General features: G+C 39.3%; 2 protein-coding genes across 2 annotated transcripts; one reads left to right on the top strand and one right to left on the bottom strand.

Moving 5' to 3' along the window:
* Positions 1-380: 380 nt before the first annotated feature.
* LOC103478977 (uncharacterized) lies at positions 381-9,698 on the bottom strand. The gene is made up of 18 exons (XM_081598223.1): positions 9,331-9,698; positions 7,543-8,479; positions 7,254-7,445; positions 6,648-7,167; positions 6,450-6,562; positions 6,342-6,367; positions 5,648-5,688; positions 5,376-5,505; positions 5,126-5,285; positions 4,858-4,998; positions 4,689-4,763; positions 4,446-4,509; positions 4,300-4,334; positions 2,464-2,527; positions 1,245-1,325; positions 1,133-1,146; positions 798-831; positions 381-643 (listed from the first exon to the last, which is right to left on the bottom strand). Exons 1-18 carry the CDS (start codon positions 9,337-9,339, stop codon positions 574-576), a joined length of 2,706 nt encoding a protein of 901 aa, XP_081454349.1. The 5' UTR covers positions 9,340-9,698; the 3' UTR covers positions 381-573.
* A 394-nt stretch (positions 9,699-10,092) lies between these two features.
* c8a (complement component 8, alpha polypeptide) lies at positions 10,093-18,737 on the top strand. The gene is made up of 11 exons (XM_008433156.3): positions 10,093-10,700; positions 10,780-10,873; positions 13,081-13,228; positions 13,318-13,465; positions 13,549-13,738; positions 13,824-14,006; positions 15,117-15,357; positions 15,442-15,573; positions 15,910-16,067; positions 16,145-16,370; positions 18,486-18,737. The coding sequence occupies exons 1-11, from the start codon at positions 10,597-10,599 to the stop codon at positions 18,635-18,637; spliced, it is 1,776 nt and encodes a 591-aa protein (XP_008431378.1). The 5' UTR covers positions 10,093-10,596; the 3' UTR covers positions 18,638-18,737.
* Positions 18,738-18,837: the final 100 nt, after the last annotated feature.

Raw genomic sequence — 18,837 nt, 5'->3', positions numbered from 1 at the left:
GGATATTTTCCTCCGCGCGGACTTTCCCCCCCTCCCCCCACACACCGACTTGCTTAAGGATGCAGGAGTCAACACAGCAGCATCCAGAGGGGATTTCACAGAGCGCAGTCAGTCAAAAGATGGATTTCGCTTTCGTTTGTCCAGATTTCAATAAAGTGGAGGGCTTGGTATTTGTTTAGGCCAGTGATGTTGCAGTTTTCCCCCACACTTTGAATAAGTCTTGAATGGGATTCCCCTTCTAAAATCCCGGTCAGTTAAGTTGTTTCAAAATGAGTCAGCTAAACGGGAAATGTAAGGAGTGCAATTGAGAAGAATCAATGGGATTTATTTTATGCAACATGGAAAAAATTGAGAACAATCTCATAACCACTGTCAGAACGTTAAGCAATCACAAATAACCTTTTATTTCTGCCCAAATCCAGTGCAATCATCAACCGTGTGCGTCAGCATCAACTTTTTAGAGTGCATTTAAAGAAAATAAGTGTTCAAACCATTGTGAAATTATAATCCTAGTAAAGATAAATCAAACAAATTGTTTTTCCCAATTAGTACACACTACGGCCTCCATCTTGATCAGAGGGTATCGGCATATAGAGGAGGAGGGGGAAGCAGCTCCATCTCTGTGAAGTCAATCTCCTGTTCCCTGTCACAATAAATTAAAACAAAGAAAGATGCTTTAAGTACAGTTTAGAGAAGATTCTTTATGGGGAATGAAAAATCCTGAGTGCTTCACTACTATAAACAATGTACAAAGAGATTCCAGTTTCTCCCTCTGATTAGACGGAACCAACACTTACGGATACGGAGGCTCCTCAACCACGCACAAGAAACCTAGATAAAAACAAGAATGATACGCAAGTCACATCAACTTTGAACTGCCGGTCTGTAAAACATGCAACACCCTCTCGTCTACAAGTCACGGGAGATAAAACGCTCCCCGCCGAACTGTTTTCCATCACATGTTAAAAAAAAAAAAAAAAAAAAAAAAAAAAGTCTCCAAGTTGTGTTTAGACTGCAGAGGACCCTAGGTGATGTGTGTGTGAGTGCCCTCGTTTTAGCTTCACCGTTATCAGTGTAAGGGAGAGAGTACCGGTGACGTCAACGGAGAAACGATATTAAACTGTCGACTCACTTGACGTGTCGGCACTGTGAACGAGACAAACAGGATAAGCAAGAAGTTATTAGCAGAACGAGGCGGGGACAGTGGGAAGTGTTGGCAGAGATGCGTCAGCAGAAAACTGTACTTGGTAGGAGTCGCTCCTCCGTCGCCGTCTTTGCTGTGTTGGACCAAGAGGGCTAGCTTCTGCAGAGCCTCGTGTATGGTTCTGTAAAGCAGGGACATTTCTGAGTCACATTTTACTGACCGACAGGGCAGTGGTGGTTCTTGCCGGAATGGGGTCCTGGGCAGGTTCCTTCTTCTGCCTCCCCACCAACCAATTAAAACTCAAGTAATTATGAGAGTTTTTTTTCCAGCAGAAAGCAGGCCAACTAATCCCTCACTACTCACCAATAAAAACAGGAAACTCACTTCACTGTTAACTTGTTCAAGGCACACCAGACAAATAAGATACAGATATTTTCTTTTACTTCTTGGGTGTCCTGCCTCCCATTCTAATGCTGCCCTGGGCAACTGCCCATACAGCTAATTTCAAGAACTGCCACTGCTACAGGAGTAGGAGAGATATTTGAACTCGATACAGCTACGATTGAAACGACTAATTGGCTTAATCAGGATGAATCAATTATTTAAAATAATTGTCAACTAATTTAGTGATCGATTAATCATTAACTCAAGACTCAAAACAGGCCATTTGCTGAAATAAAATACTCAGAGCAGTAAATAAGCCAAAACTATAGCGGTGTGGAAGGCATTTTCATAGATGCAGATGCATCCTCTGCTACAAATGATCAAGCATTCACTAAAGGCCAATACTGTGTTCATTTATCTTATTTGAAAAAGGAACTGAATTACTTGTTTGTTTGCATCTCTTAATGTATTTCTAATATTGTATAAAAATAACTAAGGGGTTAAATGAAAAATCTGCAGAATGTGCCAATTTTTTTAAATCTGATTAATTGATCACTAAAATAATCGATAGTTGCAGCCATAGATACAATCAAATGTAATGATCCTTAGGACTAATTTTATCCAGCAGGTGCAAATTTCTTTGTTCAAGCTTTTCAAATTACAGAGTCGAAACATTGAGTTAATCTTTCTATTAGAAGACTTCTGTAACCCACCTCGACATACTGAACCAAATTCATGTGTTTTTTGCAAATAGTTTTTCTTGATCTTACTTCACAATTACTTCTTAGTCTATGACATTAAAACACACTCAAGTGTTGCCTATGAACACTTTTAAAGGCATTGCATTAGCTCCTCACCACTAACCCACAACTGTTAACTCTCAAGTTGACGTAAAACTGTCTTCTCTGCTGTGACTGTGTGTGTTTGGGACTTACTGTGTGTGTTGGTCTTCCAGGTTTCCATCACCGAGTGCACACTGGGCATCCACATCAACGCCAGCTGACAAAGTGAGCACATGAAGGACAGAGGTATGAAGAGGAGCTGAGAGGAGTTAGCTTAGCAGTACAAAAACACCAGCAGTGGCAGACACACAGTGTGGTGAAACGGCACATGTCTAGCTGTGTTTCCACGGACAATAAAAATGTAAGATTGGAATTAAGAAGAGAAATTTGCTTAATGAAAACACGGCAATTTTGAACAAACTCCCCTTTTTGGATAAAAACATTTTTGCACTAGGATGAGGTGGTTTTCCGGCCGTATCAAAGTTAGCATATTTCACAAAACAACAATAGAAACACTTGTCTGCATGATATGAGTCACATGATCAACAACCAGATGTTGCTACTGGAAGAAAAGAAAGAAAGCAGGAAGTGGTAGGAGGATGAGGGAGCGGCATGTTTTTTTTAAGGACTTATGTGAACAAATGTATTCAAGTGTGATTTTTAATTGTGTTCCTTATTTAAATTGCAAAAATTTGGTTTTTTGACATTAGCGGAATATCAACAAAGTTTTGCGCATTGTCATGGAAAAGTAGCTAGTGCGGTAAAACAGCGCAGTAAAAGGCATGTCACAGTCTGCTATACGTCCACACGCAACACCAACCATCTTTCACATTTCTGAATGTGAAAGAAACACATATGTATTTTCTATTACACGTTTGGATCATTTCTCTTTTATTCTTGGCTTTAGCCTGTGAACCAGGACGTCTCAGAAGTCATTGGAATTCTCCCAGTGTGACCAGCAGACTGAAGCCTGTGACCAGTGTTCCCAGTATAACGAATAAATGTTTTATTCTTTCACTTTTTGTGTCTTTTTAAATATCTCAATCTGAAGTATTAGTGTAATGTAGATTTTGTAATGAAAAACATAATTTACTCCGTTAGAATTATTTTCACTCGTTGCTGTCAATAGCAGAGTTGACTTACTGTAATAAATATTGATTCTCTGGAAAAAAGTAAGAAAAATATGTAGTTTTATTTTTGACAATGATTGATTTATAAATCAAGTCATTTCTCAATAACGTATAAAAAATACAGGAAAATTATTTGTTTCTTGTCTTGAAATGTTAAATGTACATAAAATTATGAAATTGTGTAAATATATTCTTTAACACTGTAAATGTATGTATGGTCATCAATTTCAATATAAAAATTATCAGAATCATTTCTATCAAATAAAACATTGTGCTCTTTATTCAGAAATGCCCCAAAACAATTAAATAATCACATCAAAAGTTTGAAACGCTGTCTTTAGTGATTTCTTTGATTGCCAAATATATTAATGTGTGTGAGACAATGTGTCAATGGCAGGTATCAACTTAAAATACTTTGTAGAACGGCACTTTATAAAGTTCGGTCCGTTCACTTGCATTAGCTTACTGGCACATATTCCTCATTCAATATGGCGGACGCTGTTACGTATCGCGGCAATGGGCCGGCCCGCTCCATGAGGCGTCTACGTATTAATGTCTATGGTTTTTACCAAATTCTATAGTCTAAATCAGCTCCTTAGTCGCATCTTTTCGGGTTTGCTATTGCCTCTAGTGGTGTGGGGGTGGTAACACAACTAATATAATTACATTACTAAATCAGAATACCGCAAAGTATTCTGTGTCGGGGGTGAGGGGGCTGGGGGTGAGAAGGGTTCGGTGAATGCGCATATGAAACTGGGTGGTTCGGTACCTCATAAAAGGTTAAGAACCACTGCTTTAAAGTGACACGCTGGAGTTTTGGTTGGGTTTTTCCCAGCACTTACATACTTCATATACTTACACATTTCTGGTTCTGAAACAGTCTGCTGACCAAAGCTGCGGCACAAAAACAGAGAGAGAGGAATGAACAATAAAATACTTTCAAACTGCTAGAATATTGCATCATCAGGGCACTTTGAGCCCTGATGAGGACAATGATCATCATACTGGCTTTCATAGGATGGTGAAAGAGTTTCATCCTCCCAGGCCCATTCGTCGCTGTCATCTGTGACTGTGGAAAAACAAACTGCTGTGATTAAGGCCAGCATGCATGCTGATGAGAGACGTTCAGCAGCCTCACCCCCAGTTAAAATAAATAAAAAATAAAATAACACAGCTTTGAAGCAGATGGCGAACACGGCGACCTGACGTGGTGCTTCGTCAATCAACGAGCGCAAACATTTTCTGTACCGTTCAGCGCGTCCTGACACAATGAGTGATTGAAATGTAAGCAACAGGCCGGAGGGCTGTGGATACTTACAGGATCTGGAAAAAGACAGGAGGGAGAGAGGGGAGAAATGTGTCAGGATTTATCATTGCAGGCGTGGAGTTTTGATCTTATCAAACTAAAGAAATCCACTTGTCTTTTTCAAGTACCGGCTCCCAATGCTGATGGTGTCCGGCTCGACGCAGGCTCCACGTCCACCTGCTTGAGCCTTTTTGCCAAGTTCCAGCATGTCCTTGATGTTTAACTCGACATTCATCACTGAGATGTAACCGTCTACGACAGAGAGGGGGACAACAGAGACAGAGAACAATGGAAGTCACACTAAGAGAAAGAAAAAAAAACGACCAAAAAATAAAATAAATAAAATAAAATCTTAGTTATTTGTTCCAATTGAACCTACATTTGTGGTTGGTGTCCCTGGCCAGCCATTTGCCTTTGGGGCAGTTGGTGGTTCGGATGATGCTGACCGTGTCGCCGTTCCTCACAGGCAGGTCGTTCTTGCGGACCTTGCTGGCCACCGTGACCTTGGCGTGGTACATCGGCTCTTCCTCCCCGGTCACCTGCAGAGTCAGCACAGGAGGTCAATCGCTGATTTTCAAACAAATTTTCAAACAAGCAAAACAAAGTTCAGCGTTGTCTGAATTGCTTACTTTGAACTTTTTTTTCATTTCATTTTCCTTCTTCTCCCTCTCCTTCTGCTCTTTTCTCTCCTTTTCAAGTCGCTGCTTCTCTCTCTTCTTCTGTTCTTTGTGGTCAGCGGTGTAGGGGCTTGTGCACTGCCTAAAGATAGATTAGACTGTTCAACTTACTACAAACAAAATGGAGGGCACTTAAAACAAGACATCTTTCCAAAGTTAAATGTGAAATGTCAAAGATACAAAAAGGAAGCAAATGGACTATGTTTATGTTTGGGAACACATACCATGGATGCCGTGGTCGCTTGTGAAGACCCGCCTCCCCCTTCTAGAAATGAGCACATGGTTTAGCACACATGCAACCTTTTCACGTGTTCAATGAATTTCATCGAGTTTCATACAACAGAACATCACAAGTAAAAAGAATGAAAAATGACCCAAATAAAAATCTGACAAGTTGTGCCTGCACATGCATTTATACTCTTTTAATCAGACACTAATGTTTGCCTATTTTCTTCTTTTCTCTCCTTTGACAAGGTCATTTGTGTCTGATGTGACCATCTGCTGTCAAGAGACCGTTCAACCGGCTAAACATCACATAAGCATGAAAAATGCAAGTTCATTACAATTGGAATATATCAATAAACAATTATTGGACCCTCAATACTCCTTTGGGATTTGAATATTGTATATTTTTGCAATATATTTACAGCTCAGGGTAATTTTGGGATAAAACCCAGTAGAGTCTACAAAAGCATTCAAACAGAGATGGGGCTTGTTACCTTTAAGTATGACAATAATCCTGAACAACCCCATGAACACCACCACAGATTAGTATTGTTGAAAAGATTTTTTTGGGGAAAAAATATTTTTTCCATCAATTTTTCACAAGACATTTAATATATAAATGATATTTATTCAATTGCATTTGTACATAGAAATATTTTATCCTGCACATAATAAAATATTAAATGCACTTACCCTTAACTTACTGTCTGCATATGGATCTGGAGGAAATACGAATGTTAAATTAAGATTAACATTTGCAAAGATTCTCATTTAAACGAGAAAGCAAATATCAAATTGTACTTTTTAATCTGTTTTTTTGCTTGGTTATCATCTGGCTTGACAGGTGTTTGCTGATCTCAACATCTTCATAAACATTTTCGCAGGTTTCGTAGTAGCAGCTCTGATGATGTTCTCTAGAAAACAGAAATAATCCAGATTCAGGAGTAGAAATCTAACAGCTGAATAGACACATTAGCCAACTGTTGCCACCAAACCCACCCTGGTTGCGTTTGAGTCTTGTGGTTTGGCGTTGGCTGGCCCAAAAACACGGTTTCCTCTGGGGCAGACAGTTTCTCAGTAGCCCCCACATCGGTATCATCAGAGCGAGAATTGAGAAAAGCATCTACAGCTGTGTCTTCATAGCAGGACCGCTGCTCTGGTAGCAGCAGCTCTGGGAACTCAAACAGGTTTATTGGTTCAGGAAAGCTTGCTGGATCGAGGGGTATTATGTGTGAGGTGCCAAGGTTTAGATCTTGGACTACATGGATCCTATTTGACTCTGCAGGTTCACAAACTGCCAAGGCAGAATCCGTACCCCTGTAATCGTTGGCCTCCAATACGGCTGGTGTTGCAGGATCACCAACAACTATGTCTAAAGCTTCCATTTCTAATGTGGCAATGTCAACAGGTTCAGCCTCTGCTGCTTCCAACTCTGAAGTCTCAAAGTCTGGAAAATCTGGAGCATCAAGGACAGAAACCGCCTCCTTTTTGGGTGTTTTGCACGAACCAGGTAATGTTTCTACAAAAAGGAAAAGAAAAGGAACATTAGTGGAAAGACAACTCCTGTAATCTCTACTGAATATTTAGTCAAAGCTGCTGTTTTACCTTTAGCTAGGACTGCATGGTAAGAGCTAAGATCAACTGTTGAAGGTCTAGGGGGCTTTACTGGAGCTGGTCCAAGAGCCCACAGCTCAGGCAGCAGCTTCTTTAAGGGACTCCGGGGTGAATAAGGTTCACTGGTCCTCACTGGTAGTTGGCTGGCTTTTTCCAACATAAGGTGCTTATCAAAACCTGGCTCTTTGGTAAAAAATAAAAAAAGGAAACAATTGTTATCCAAATGACTAAATCTATTAAAAATTACTAGAAAAGGTTATATTTGATGTAGGTAACCTACTGCGTGCAGAGTTGTTGGCTTTGCAGAAAGGCCGAGCAGAAATACAGGCCAAGTGTGGAAGGCTTGAGAGTAGAGGTACGAGGAGATCTGAACCAATGCGGTCAGGGTTCTTTGGAGACAAAGTGAAGGTCTTCTCTGTGTAGCTGCAGTCAGGTGAACGCAATCCTTTGGATTTAGGTGAAATTACAATCTGTCGACGTGAGAGTTTCTTCTTGGCCTTCTCCAAGGTGCTCAGAATCCTGTTGTCAGAGTCTGGACACGTTTCTGGTGAAGGAGGGGAGACTACGAATTCAGGACTGGAGACGGCGTACTCCGAGGTCGACTGGTCACTCTGAAGGGAAGGTCGTTCCTCTGTGCCTCGTTTGTCCATTGAAGAGAAATCACTGGGAGCGTTACCAGGCCTATTGGGTAAATCACTGTATGCGAGCTCCTCGCCATTATCAGCAAAGCTTTTTGATGCTTTGACTGATTTGAAAGGAAGCAACAATCCCTTCTTCTTTATCTTGGTGTGTGAGAAGACTTCTTTTCTGGTTTCTGCCTCCAGTTTTTGCTCCTTTCCAGTTGGTGCATCTACCTTAAGGTCTTTCACAGGGGGCACAGGGAGCACCAAAGGCATGTGCCAGTCTTTGAGGGGATGTTTTGCTGAGCCATCTCCATTTGCAAGCTGAGAGTCACTCTGCTTGGAGTGAGGGGGAAAGGAAATCGGGCGCTTGCTTTCAGACGACCGAAGCCCATCTCTGAAGAAGACACGGGGAATTTCAGGGGTGTGGTTTTCCACAGCCGTGGCAATACCACTGACCACCGAGCTGCAGTGTCCTAGAAAAGGTTGAAGGAGTTTGGGTTTTTCAGCAACAGCTGGTCGACTGTTTTTTGAATGAGTCAGGAGACCCTCCTCCTGAAATTTAGCTCTCAGAGCTTTGAAGTTAATTGAGCCTTCCTAAAAACAAACAATAATAAAATAATTTAACAAAAATATTTGAGAAAGAATACAATTATTTTGAATTTACTTCAGTTTGTTTCATTCTTTAATGAATAAAATATTAGCTTTCCGGGTTGTTGGCTTACTATCAAAAGGTCTTAAAATGTGAATGATTTGTCTCTGCCAAAAGTCAGCTTCCCCAATAGCTGATTTAAAATTACAACAGTTGTATTTTCCGCAAAAATAGTATTCTGTTAAAAGTGTTTCAGCTGAAAATATTCATATAAAATAATAATCATGCTTTAGCAGTTTAACCCTGTGAAATCAAGTATTTTTCAATTTTTTTGTATTGGAAAAAAAATACATAGATGTCAATGTCTGACAGAAACGTTGATTGACATTCATTATAATTACTTTCTGCCATATTAAGATAAAATAAAAATAAAAATGAATTAAATCAGACTGAGATTCAATTAGTTTCTTAAAATCAGCTGTAAAGATTTTTAATACTCCAAGTCAATATTTTTATTAAGCCTTAAGATGCATTCCTGCTTTTTTAAATGTCCTCTTATTAAAAGAAAAATCTTACATTTAAAGCAAAAAAGTCAGCATCTTAAAAAGCGGTTTAAAACGGGGCCTTCAGCAACGGTGCCGTAAATACCGTATATAATTACACATTGATTATTTGAATCTTTTGAAGAGCCGAATTTTTACAAAGCTACATTATTTTATAATGTTGAAAAAAAATCTATAAAAGACGTCACACATACATCAATAAAAAGACAAGTGTACGCATCTACAGGACGCTGTACTTTCCATTTTACAGAGCGGAAACAGATTAACATTTTTCTGACAGCTTTCGGTTTTACCTCCTCCATTGTCGCAAGTTTTATTCATCACCGTCCTGCTTTGGAAAGCCTTTGAAAACTCCTCGTAACATCAACGCAGCAAACAGCTTCAAGGCGTTGAAACAAACCACTTCAAACAACCGCCGCCGACACACCTGCGTAGAGCGCGTGCTTTCCGTGCGTCACCGAATGAGCCAATCAGAAGCGTCATAACCAAAAGCATCTTCTTCTTTTGTTTTGTTGGCGGTTAGCAAAAACGCTAACCAAAAGCATCTGTTTGTTAGTATCTTTTTAATCGGCGTTCATTTAAATGGCATTGAATATAAGTTTTCAGACGACATAAAGTGAATAGAAAACGTAAAAAGATATTTACTCTGCGTACACCTTGAGAGGTAAAAAAAAACAACTAAAGACGACGTCATAAAACATTACCTTTATAAACAGGACAAAGAAAACGTAACATATTGTGTAAATGCTAATAAGAATTAAACAAATTCTAATTAAATTTAGACAGAGAACTAAACATGGAGAAAAAAATTATTTTTGGTTGATCCTTTGCACATTGTATTTAAATATTATTGAAACATTACTTTAACATATCTTGAATTGCAGCATTGTACTAAATGTATATAGAAACCTATGTATGTCAAACAGTATTTGCAATTGAGCATTCATTATAGCAAATTGTGTACTTAAGTTTAAGTAAGTTAAACTTACTTAAACTGTGTACTTAAGTAAGTTTTCATGTTGATCAGAGCAATAGTACTGGAAAAATATCACAGAAGAAAACACAGTCGCTGTCTTTACAGAAACATTGTAAAAGTCCCTGCCACAAATTGAGGGGAAACTATTATATTTTACATTTTAATATTAGTTAATAAAAACTCCTCAAATTTAAATCTATTAAATGCACACAAAAAAAACTGAATGAAGACTCCCATAACAGTCAAACTTAATCTATAAACGTAAAATGAGTTAGCAGTAATGTACATGTCAATGAGCTCGTTAAACTAAACTGAAGAAGCTAAATGAGAAAAGACATAAATAGGTGCTTGCCCTTTGTTTGAGGGCAGAGCATTTGTGATGTATCTTTTGCAGTGACCAGAACAAGATATAGGGGTCATGGGTCATTAAAAAATACTTTCCCCGTTTTTGTAAGAGCTACTGTTTACTCTTGATCAATCATTCACTTTTTGTTGGTGCAGACAGCGACGGTAGAAGTCCTCCTAGGACCACAACCTCCACTTTGTGATGTGATTTGTTTAAGCTTCCCTGATCATTTTCAAAATGGGGACGTTTAATCATGTGGTTGTGGCTTTATGTGCTTTGTATCTGTTTATTAACCCAACTGTGAACGCGACCAGGAAGCCATGGACAACTTGTCAGACCAGGTGCAGTATTTTTCACTTCATCAGTTCAAACAATCAGTTGAGTAAATGTGATAAAAAATGTTTATGTTATGATGCTTAGGAGGATTAGAGCTGCAAACAGTCCAGCGCCCATCGACTGTAGAGTGGAGAGGTGGTCTTCTTGGACACGGTGTGACTCCTGCACAGATAAAACGGTGAAGATGTTTTTCTCTGTAAAACAAACTCAAACCTCCATTTATTTTTTCTCAAAACGTCAATGCACTATTGCTCTGATAAAATTATCAGATCATCTAGTTAAGTACTAGAGGGGTCACTGAAGGAAGGATTGGGTCAACTATGCACCTTTTAACTCACCACTTAAGGTAGTTGGGTTCTGTATTGAGTATATCTGCTTATGAAAAAGGCTAATTTTGAGTGGTTTTTACCAGGTTTATAATACAGACGAGTTCAGATATGCCGGTGAAGATTTAATATCATCTTTTATAGCCTCTCACCTTCATTTTCAGGTTACTTCTTTTGTGGGAAATTACATTATTTGTAAAAACCTATTGTTTTAAGTCACTGATATTGTAATAATTTCCCTGAAATCAATGTAACCAAAGCATTATTTCCTTGGTTGATCATTTAACTTTCTTAAATGTTCTAATTAGTAACCCACGACATTCTGTGTCTTTGAGGTATAATAGGATAAAACACAGAAGCCCATTTTTTGAGTCCCTGACCACTCTGCTAAATGAAGCCTGATATTTTTGCCAGGGAAGATAACCCTCTAAACTTCACTATTGGAGAACTACAGCATCTTGGGGTGGCCAAGTCTCTATAGCAACCATTAGTTACCATCCACATCCCAACTGATTGGGTAAGATGTGAGGAAAAAAACTTTTTGTTCTGTAATTGTAAATGTGTAGTTTGCTATATTAGTACAGTGAGACTAAGTAACAACAGAAATCCTAAGTTGGTGTGAAATGAGTATGGTGGGGGAGCTGTGATGCTGTGGGACTGTCTCTCTTTCACTGTCTCTCTTTCAAAGTTTCTGGGGAGGTCCTAAAAGACTAAAGACTCTTCCATAAAACTGAAAACTGGTCTCTAGGGGTCCAAAAATATGGCTAAATTGACACAGAAATAGTTTAGATAAAAGCTGCACAGTTAGCAGCTCTGCTGAAGGCAACAGAGCTGAGTGCTTCCAAGGGCATTCCTCGATAAACAACACTTCTATCGGACTTTGCCAGGAGCCTCAGCAACCTAGTTTCATGGCCCTTTGACGTCATCGCCTTCACTCATGTCTTTGTTTTGCCCACTGTTTTGTCTGAATGTTGCCATTTGCCCTAATGTGTCCTTTCCTCTTTTTTGTTTTAGTTTGTTAGAAACGGCGGAGTACTCCCTATTTAACCCAGAAAAGGATTATTTTAGTTTATTAGTAATATTAGAAATTGTGGCGTACGCACTATTTAGATCAATATTATACAGCCCAGAAAAAGAATCAGAATTAGAATTAGAATAACTACAAACTTGAATCCAGAAATACTTAACAGGAACATCACTGCTTAGTTTATATTACTTTTAACCCAGAAAAGGATTTAGCTCTTTCTTCTTTTCGTCTTTCCTATGGTTTGTTATTTTGTTTGTATATCCTTTTAATTAATGTAAAGCACTTTGAATTGCCTTGTTGCTGAAAATGTGCTATATAAATAAAATTACCTTACCTTACCTGAAAGAAGGTCAAGGGTTTGATTAATGCCCTGGGATTTTTCTGCATGAAGTTTGCCTATCTTCCCTGTGTATGCGTGAATTCCTTCTTGGTATGGCAGCTTTCTCCAACAGACCAGGAACATGAGAACTGGGTCAATTGGTCTCTCTAAGATTTCCTTAGGTGTGACCCTGGAAGGGCAGTTGGATAGTTTGGATGACACAAAATCTCACTTCCACCTTGGTCATTTAAGTTCTCCAAGGAAAACTGTGTGGAGAGCTGAAGAGGAGAGAGGCTAATGGAGGAATTATGGTTAAGGGATTTACAGGGAATAAGGAATAGGCAATTGGAAAAATTGTCTCTGCTAGAAATATTGGGCAAAGGGATTGTACAAAGTATTGCCAGCAGCGGTTCTAATTCAATCGTAAAACTTTTGACTTCTATAACTCCCGGCTGTAATGTAACGGAATATATTTGTGCTATATGGATATATATAACATTTAGTCTTAAAGTCGACCTTACTAGCCTTTATTTGATAGTTCTCAGACAGGAAAGTGGGTTATGATAGAGGGGAAAGACATGCGTCAAAGGTCATTAGGCTTGGACTCAAACCTCTGATGGCCACGTCGAGGACTAAGGCCTTCATCTTTGGGTCACTCACTTTACCTCTGTGTCATTGCCACACCCTTAACAAGCTTCTTAACTTCGTCTTAGTTACGTTTTCGACACTTGGAGAAACCTGCACAGTTTGGTGGGACAGACTGTGTTGGGACGTTGTGGGACCGGCTGGCGTGTCCAACAGCGACCACCCAGTGCATGGTCAAGGATTACTGTGGGGAGAGTTTCACCTGCAAAGAAACAGGCAAGTCCTGCCAAAAGGTCTTTTAGGGTGACATGCCTTTTTAAAGTCAAGGGAGGTTTGTGTGTTTCTGAACTCTTTCATCTTTCCAGGACGCTGCATAAGCCAATCCCTTCGCTGTAATGGGGAACCAGACTGCGACGATTTCTCTGACGAAGACGAATGCGATCGCATCAACCAGAGAGAAGACAAGTGTTCAACCTTGATCCCAATTCCTGGTGCTGAACGTGGCACGCAGGGGTAAGTACTGGATGCTTTTCACAGTTGATATGAACTTACGTTACTCTTCTGAAAACAAAATACTTCTGCTTTCTTTTTTAAAGCTACAACCTCCTAACTGGAGACTTTATGGATCAAGTGCTTGACCCTAAGTACTTTGGAGGAAAGTGTGAATATGTCTACAATGGAGAATGGAGTAAATTAATGTATGATGCATTTTGTGAGAGCCTACAGTACAATGAAGACGAAAAGAACTACCGGAAGCCTTACAATTACCATACCTACAGTTTTGTGGTAGGTGCGGTGGCTCTTTATGTAAAGTAGAGATCGGTGATTTCCAGAAAGACCATCGATTTAACTGAAGGCGAACCCGTTACAGGCAGAAGCCACCTCAAAGGGTTCCGATGAATATTTTGAAGATATGCAAAGGCTGCTGGAAGCGAGGCAGTCCATGTCGTCCTCCAATTTTGGTGTCTCTGTTGGGATCGCTTTTGTGAACATTGGAGTGAATGGAAATGCAGAATCAGAGTTTCTCAACAACATCACAAAATATCAAAGCCAGGTACGTTCTAGAAAACAATCAGCAAAAAGACTATGCTGACTGCTTCAATCAGCATAATTTTTTTTAAAAAAAGCACTCCTGTGTGAAACCAAATATTGTGTTGTATTTTTAAATCAAATGGAAGAAAAGGAATATATCTGTAAATTACGCCTTGCTTTTTAAACCTATGCAGTTAGCAACATTTAAGCACCCAAATAATTTAACTAGTGTAAACCATGATTAGCTGTAACAAAGTAGTTTGTAGAGGATACAGCGCTTTCCAAAAGTATTTACAATCCCTTGGATTTTTCCACATTTTGTCACATCACAACCACATAATCTCCTGTATCTTCTTCTTGGTATTAATGTGGCAGGAAGGAAAATTAGAGTGGATCCCGGCTATTAGAAGGAGACTGTAGTTCCTACCCATGAATAAAGATGACTAAGGACTACAACCCCCAGCGAATAGCTAAAGTACTTGAGACCCACCCTAAAACTCCCTATTTTAATAATACAAACACCTAACGTGCCTTAATATGCCTTAAAATGCACAGTGGAAAACAAATTAGCACTGCTGTATAAGCTAACATCTCCAATAATGTGTTCAAGTAGCGTTGTGCAAAGATTTTTCAGCATACCAAACTACATTTTTTTTTGAATATTTTAGAGAAAAACCTGTGAATAATTTGGAGTATCGTTCCACACACACGCACGCACGCACGCACACACACACACACACACACACACACACACACACACACACACACACACACACACACACACACACACACACACACACACACACACACACACACACACACACACAGGGACGCGCCGCCATGTGAGTTATGGGATGGGACAGCCTGAACTATTAACACCTGTAACTGATTTTAAGCCTGACTTGGTCCCAGAATGACCACATACACATAAAGACACACACACACACACACACACACACACACACACACACACACACACACACACACACACACACACGCACACACACACACACACACACAAATCTGCAAACTGCTTGTAGTGTTCAGTACTTGCTTTGTTTGGCTCAGAAAACAATATACCACTTTACGCCTCATGAAGAGTTGAGGTCAGGCTTTTCTGCTTTGTGTTCAGGACTTTGGCTTCATTAGGGTTTGGTCCAAAGTGCAAACCGCCCACTTCAAAATGCGAAGCAACCAGCTGATGCTTCACGAAGATTTCTACATCGCCCTCATGGAGCTTCCCGAACAGTACGACTTTGGCGTGTACTCCCGCTTCCTGAACACCTTCGGTACCCACTATGTCACAGAGGGAACCATGGGGGGATCTCTGGAATACGTCGCCGTCCTAAACAAAACGGCTATGGCCAAGTCAAGTAATCAAACTTTGGTTGGTTTAAATTAGGAGCTCTTATGGAAATTCAAGTAAAATGTTTCATCTTCTTTCCTGACTCTTCCAGACATTGACGCAAAAAGATTCCAGTCATGCTTCGGGGCCTCTCTCGGCATAAGTTATTCATTCAGTGAAACCGCAGCTTTAGGTATTGATGTTAAAACAAGTAGCTGTGAAAAAAACAAGGAGGATTTTAAAGGTGAGAAATCGTATTTCAGGTATTTATGCTCTTTTCTATCTTCAATTCACGTATCAGACCCAACTTTAACTGTTAATTCACTTTTAACATTTAACTTGGCAAAAACTAGTACCCTTATAAAAAATACTAAGGAATAATTGTCTTAAAACAAATTCCTATATCGTGCCGAAAATGAACTTTTCAGTTAGTTTTGTCTTAATTCAAGTGTTCTAAGATATTTGCACCAGAAACCAGACCAAAAATACTTGGTAAGACGTGTTGCTGCAGTGTAACTGTTTTATATAAAGGGCTGCTTGTTTGTCATAGTCTCAAATCACTGTGCTCTGTTCTTTGCAGCAAGCTCCTCTGAGTCCGCTGTGGTTGAGGACATCATCAAACTGGTAAAAGGCGGAATCACAGAGACCGGCTCAGGACTGCTGGTCATCAGGGACCAGGACACATACAGGAAGTGGGGGGCTTCTCTCAAATATAACCCAGCTCTGACTGATTTTGAGGTAACATGACATGCAGAAGAGGGTGACGTTACATTCCCCGCCAAAAATTTCACACCGACTTCTATTACTGACTGCAGATTTTGCCGATCTTTGAGGCTGTGCGCCTCAGCACGGCAGCTGACCACGCAGGGGCCAGAATAGACAACCTGGAGAGGGCCATAGAGGAGTATCTGCGGGAGTTTGACACTTGTCGGTGCGCCCCCTGCAGGCACAATGGGATTCCTTTCCTGTCAGGCACCTCATGTAGCTGTATCTGTAGGCCCGGCTTCCGGGGCGTGGCCTGCGAGGAGACTCTCAGGAGAGGTGAGTCTGCGATGTGAAACCGAAACGTACAAACATTTTCAACTATTCACTGAACAGTAAATATTCTTCATATTTGGTTTGAAGGTTTAATTGATTTATATTTCTTGAAAGTGTTTACCTATGGCAAACCAAGTTTCCACTAAATTAATCCCCTTAAAAATAAAAAGTTCACGCTTTAGGTAAAATGTGCTTCATTGTTATTAGCTGCATTCCAATCACAAAAATGTAGTGAAAAAATTTTGAATTATGATTTTTAAAAAAAAAATCACAATTGTAACATTTCCATTAAATACAAAATGCGATTAAAATGGGACGTGAATACATTTAACGTCACAATCCTCCGTCTTTTCTGTCAGTAGTAACAACCAATCACAAAAAAGGGGGCTTTTCGATTGTAGTTTTGGAGTATTTCGCACAACTACAATTTTTATGGTCAATAAAAAAGCAGCTGCAGCGAGTAGATGCGTTTTTATTGACCATAAAATTGCAAATATTGGAATTACAAATTACAAAAATACATTTGCTTAATGGAATTACCCAAGTTACAAAAACACTCAGGGTTTTCAATAAAAAGGATTTTTTTAGTGGCAGAATTTGGGACCAAACTTACCCGACGTTTCAAATTTTCGATGACACTTGTAGCTGTCAGTTTAAGAAAAAACCAACAAAAAAAAAACATTGAGAGCAACCTGTTGTGCTTTTGCAACTTGTATCTGAAATAATTTCTTCAAAGAAAGATAGGGAGTTATGCCTCATTCTGCTTTGGGATGCAAAGGAAACAGCAAGGGGCCCATCATGTGTTCCTGAGGGACACCAAACAAGCTCAGGGACTTGGTTCTCGATTGGTTCTTGATGTCTTTGTTGGAATAAAGTCAGTTATAGCTGACAGGAATAACAGGATGTTAAGACACAGAATGGGTTTCACTAGAATTTGGATTCCAACCTTTAGTCAGAGAAATAACAGAAATATTTCTCAGATATTCAGAGGCTTTCTGTACTTTAATCCTACTCAGTCTTCCTTAGCATTCCTGCTTGCTGATGTAGATTACAGTTAATTACAAAGGGTCTCAGTTTGATCAGCAAAGCTTACTGGTCACTTATTAAAAGTCAAGTTATTCCTTCTTCTCACCATTTTTACTATTTGTTCATTTGAGCCTTTTAACTTCCTGTTTTGCTAAATGAACAAGTAAACCTTTAGCTTTGTTGTTGTTGGCAGCACACTGGCCTGTTACAGGAAACCTTGACAAACATTGCTGACGGTTGTAAAGGCCCTAATTTCATCCCAAATAAACAATCGGTCAATTACCAGAGAACTTCACAGATCATTTTATTCCACGGAGTTTCCTAGAATTCTGCTGAAAAAGTTTCTCAAAGAAAAAAAAAATCTAATTTCCAGAGAAGATTAAAAATCATTTTCTGTTTACTTTGAACCAAGTCATCCCTGGCTTTGGTTGCTTTAAGTGGTCTTGAGCAAATATTCTTTCTGAATATATTTTAAATTTGAAATTATTTTAAAGATTTCTTTAAACTTTGGCTGCTTTTTATACATTTCCAGTCCAGTGATGGACACAGAAGATTTTACTTGACCCACTTTGGAACATGACCATTTCCAGAATCATTCCTTTTGTTTGAATCAATAACTTACATTTATTTGTTAGACTTTTTTCCCCATATTATTAGCCTCTTAGTAGTGAAAAAAACACACTCTTTTTACAAACTACACCCTTATTTCATTTGAATCAGGAAGAAAAAGAAACAAAAATTGCAACGTTCCGATAAAAACGTAAAATTACTTTAAAAAACATGGAAAATGACAATTATTCAAAAGCTGAAGACTTTTGAATAATTCAAATTAAGTGCCGCAGATATTTCCTTTGGTAATTTATGAGTTTTAAATAGAAACCTCATCAAAATGCCAGAATATTTTTCTTTTCCAAGCGTTATGAGCACGGTTCCTCCTGTTTGTGTTGAGATCTTTCAGTCTTGACCAAAGAGGTGCACAGACTTTGCTGAGCATTCTTTGCTCATTAACAACGATTCGTCTTACTGATATTATAAAATACACCACAGTTGTTTAAGTAAAGCTAAATGAAATAATTTCCTTTTATCTGACAGATGCCAGGACAGACGGCTCGTGGTCCTGCTGGGGCTCATGGTCTCCCTGCTCATCAGGGACGAAAAGCAGGACAAGAGTCTGCAACAATCCTTCACCCGAAGGGGGCGGGGCACCCTGCCTGGGCTCAGCCAATCAGAATCGTCGATGCTAAAACGAACATTTTTCCACCCCCTCCACATAGAAACAGACAGCGAGCGATAATGAGTCGTCATTATTGTGTTCTAAAAAATAAATGAGCTTTGGAGACTTTGCCTACCTTTGAGCCTCTGTTCATTTCAAGAATGCCGGTTTTATTGCGTGCAACAGTAAGGAAGTTGTTTTTTGCTTATATGAAGGATAAATCTGGGTAAC

The sequence above is a fragment of the Poecilia reticulata genome, chromosome 17 (assembly GCF_904066995.2).
Source record: "Poecilia reticulata chromosome 17, P_reticulata-male-v2, whole genome shotgun sequence".
NCBI lineage: Eukaryota > Metazoa > Chordata > Actinopteri > Cyprinodontiformes > Poeciliidae > Poecilia > Poecilia reticulata.
The sequence above is the reverse complement of the archived record's forward strand: the minus strand, read 5'-3'. Positions and strand labels throughout refer to the sequence as shown.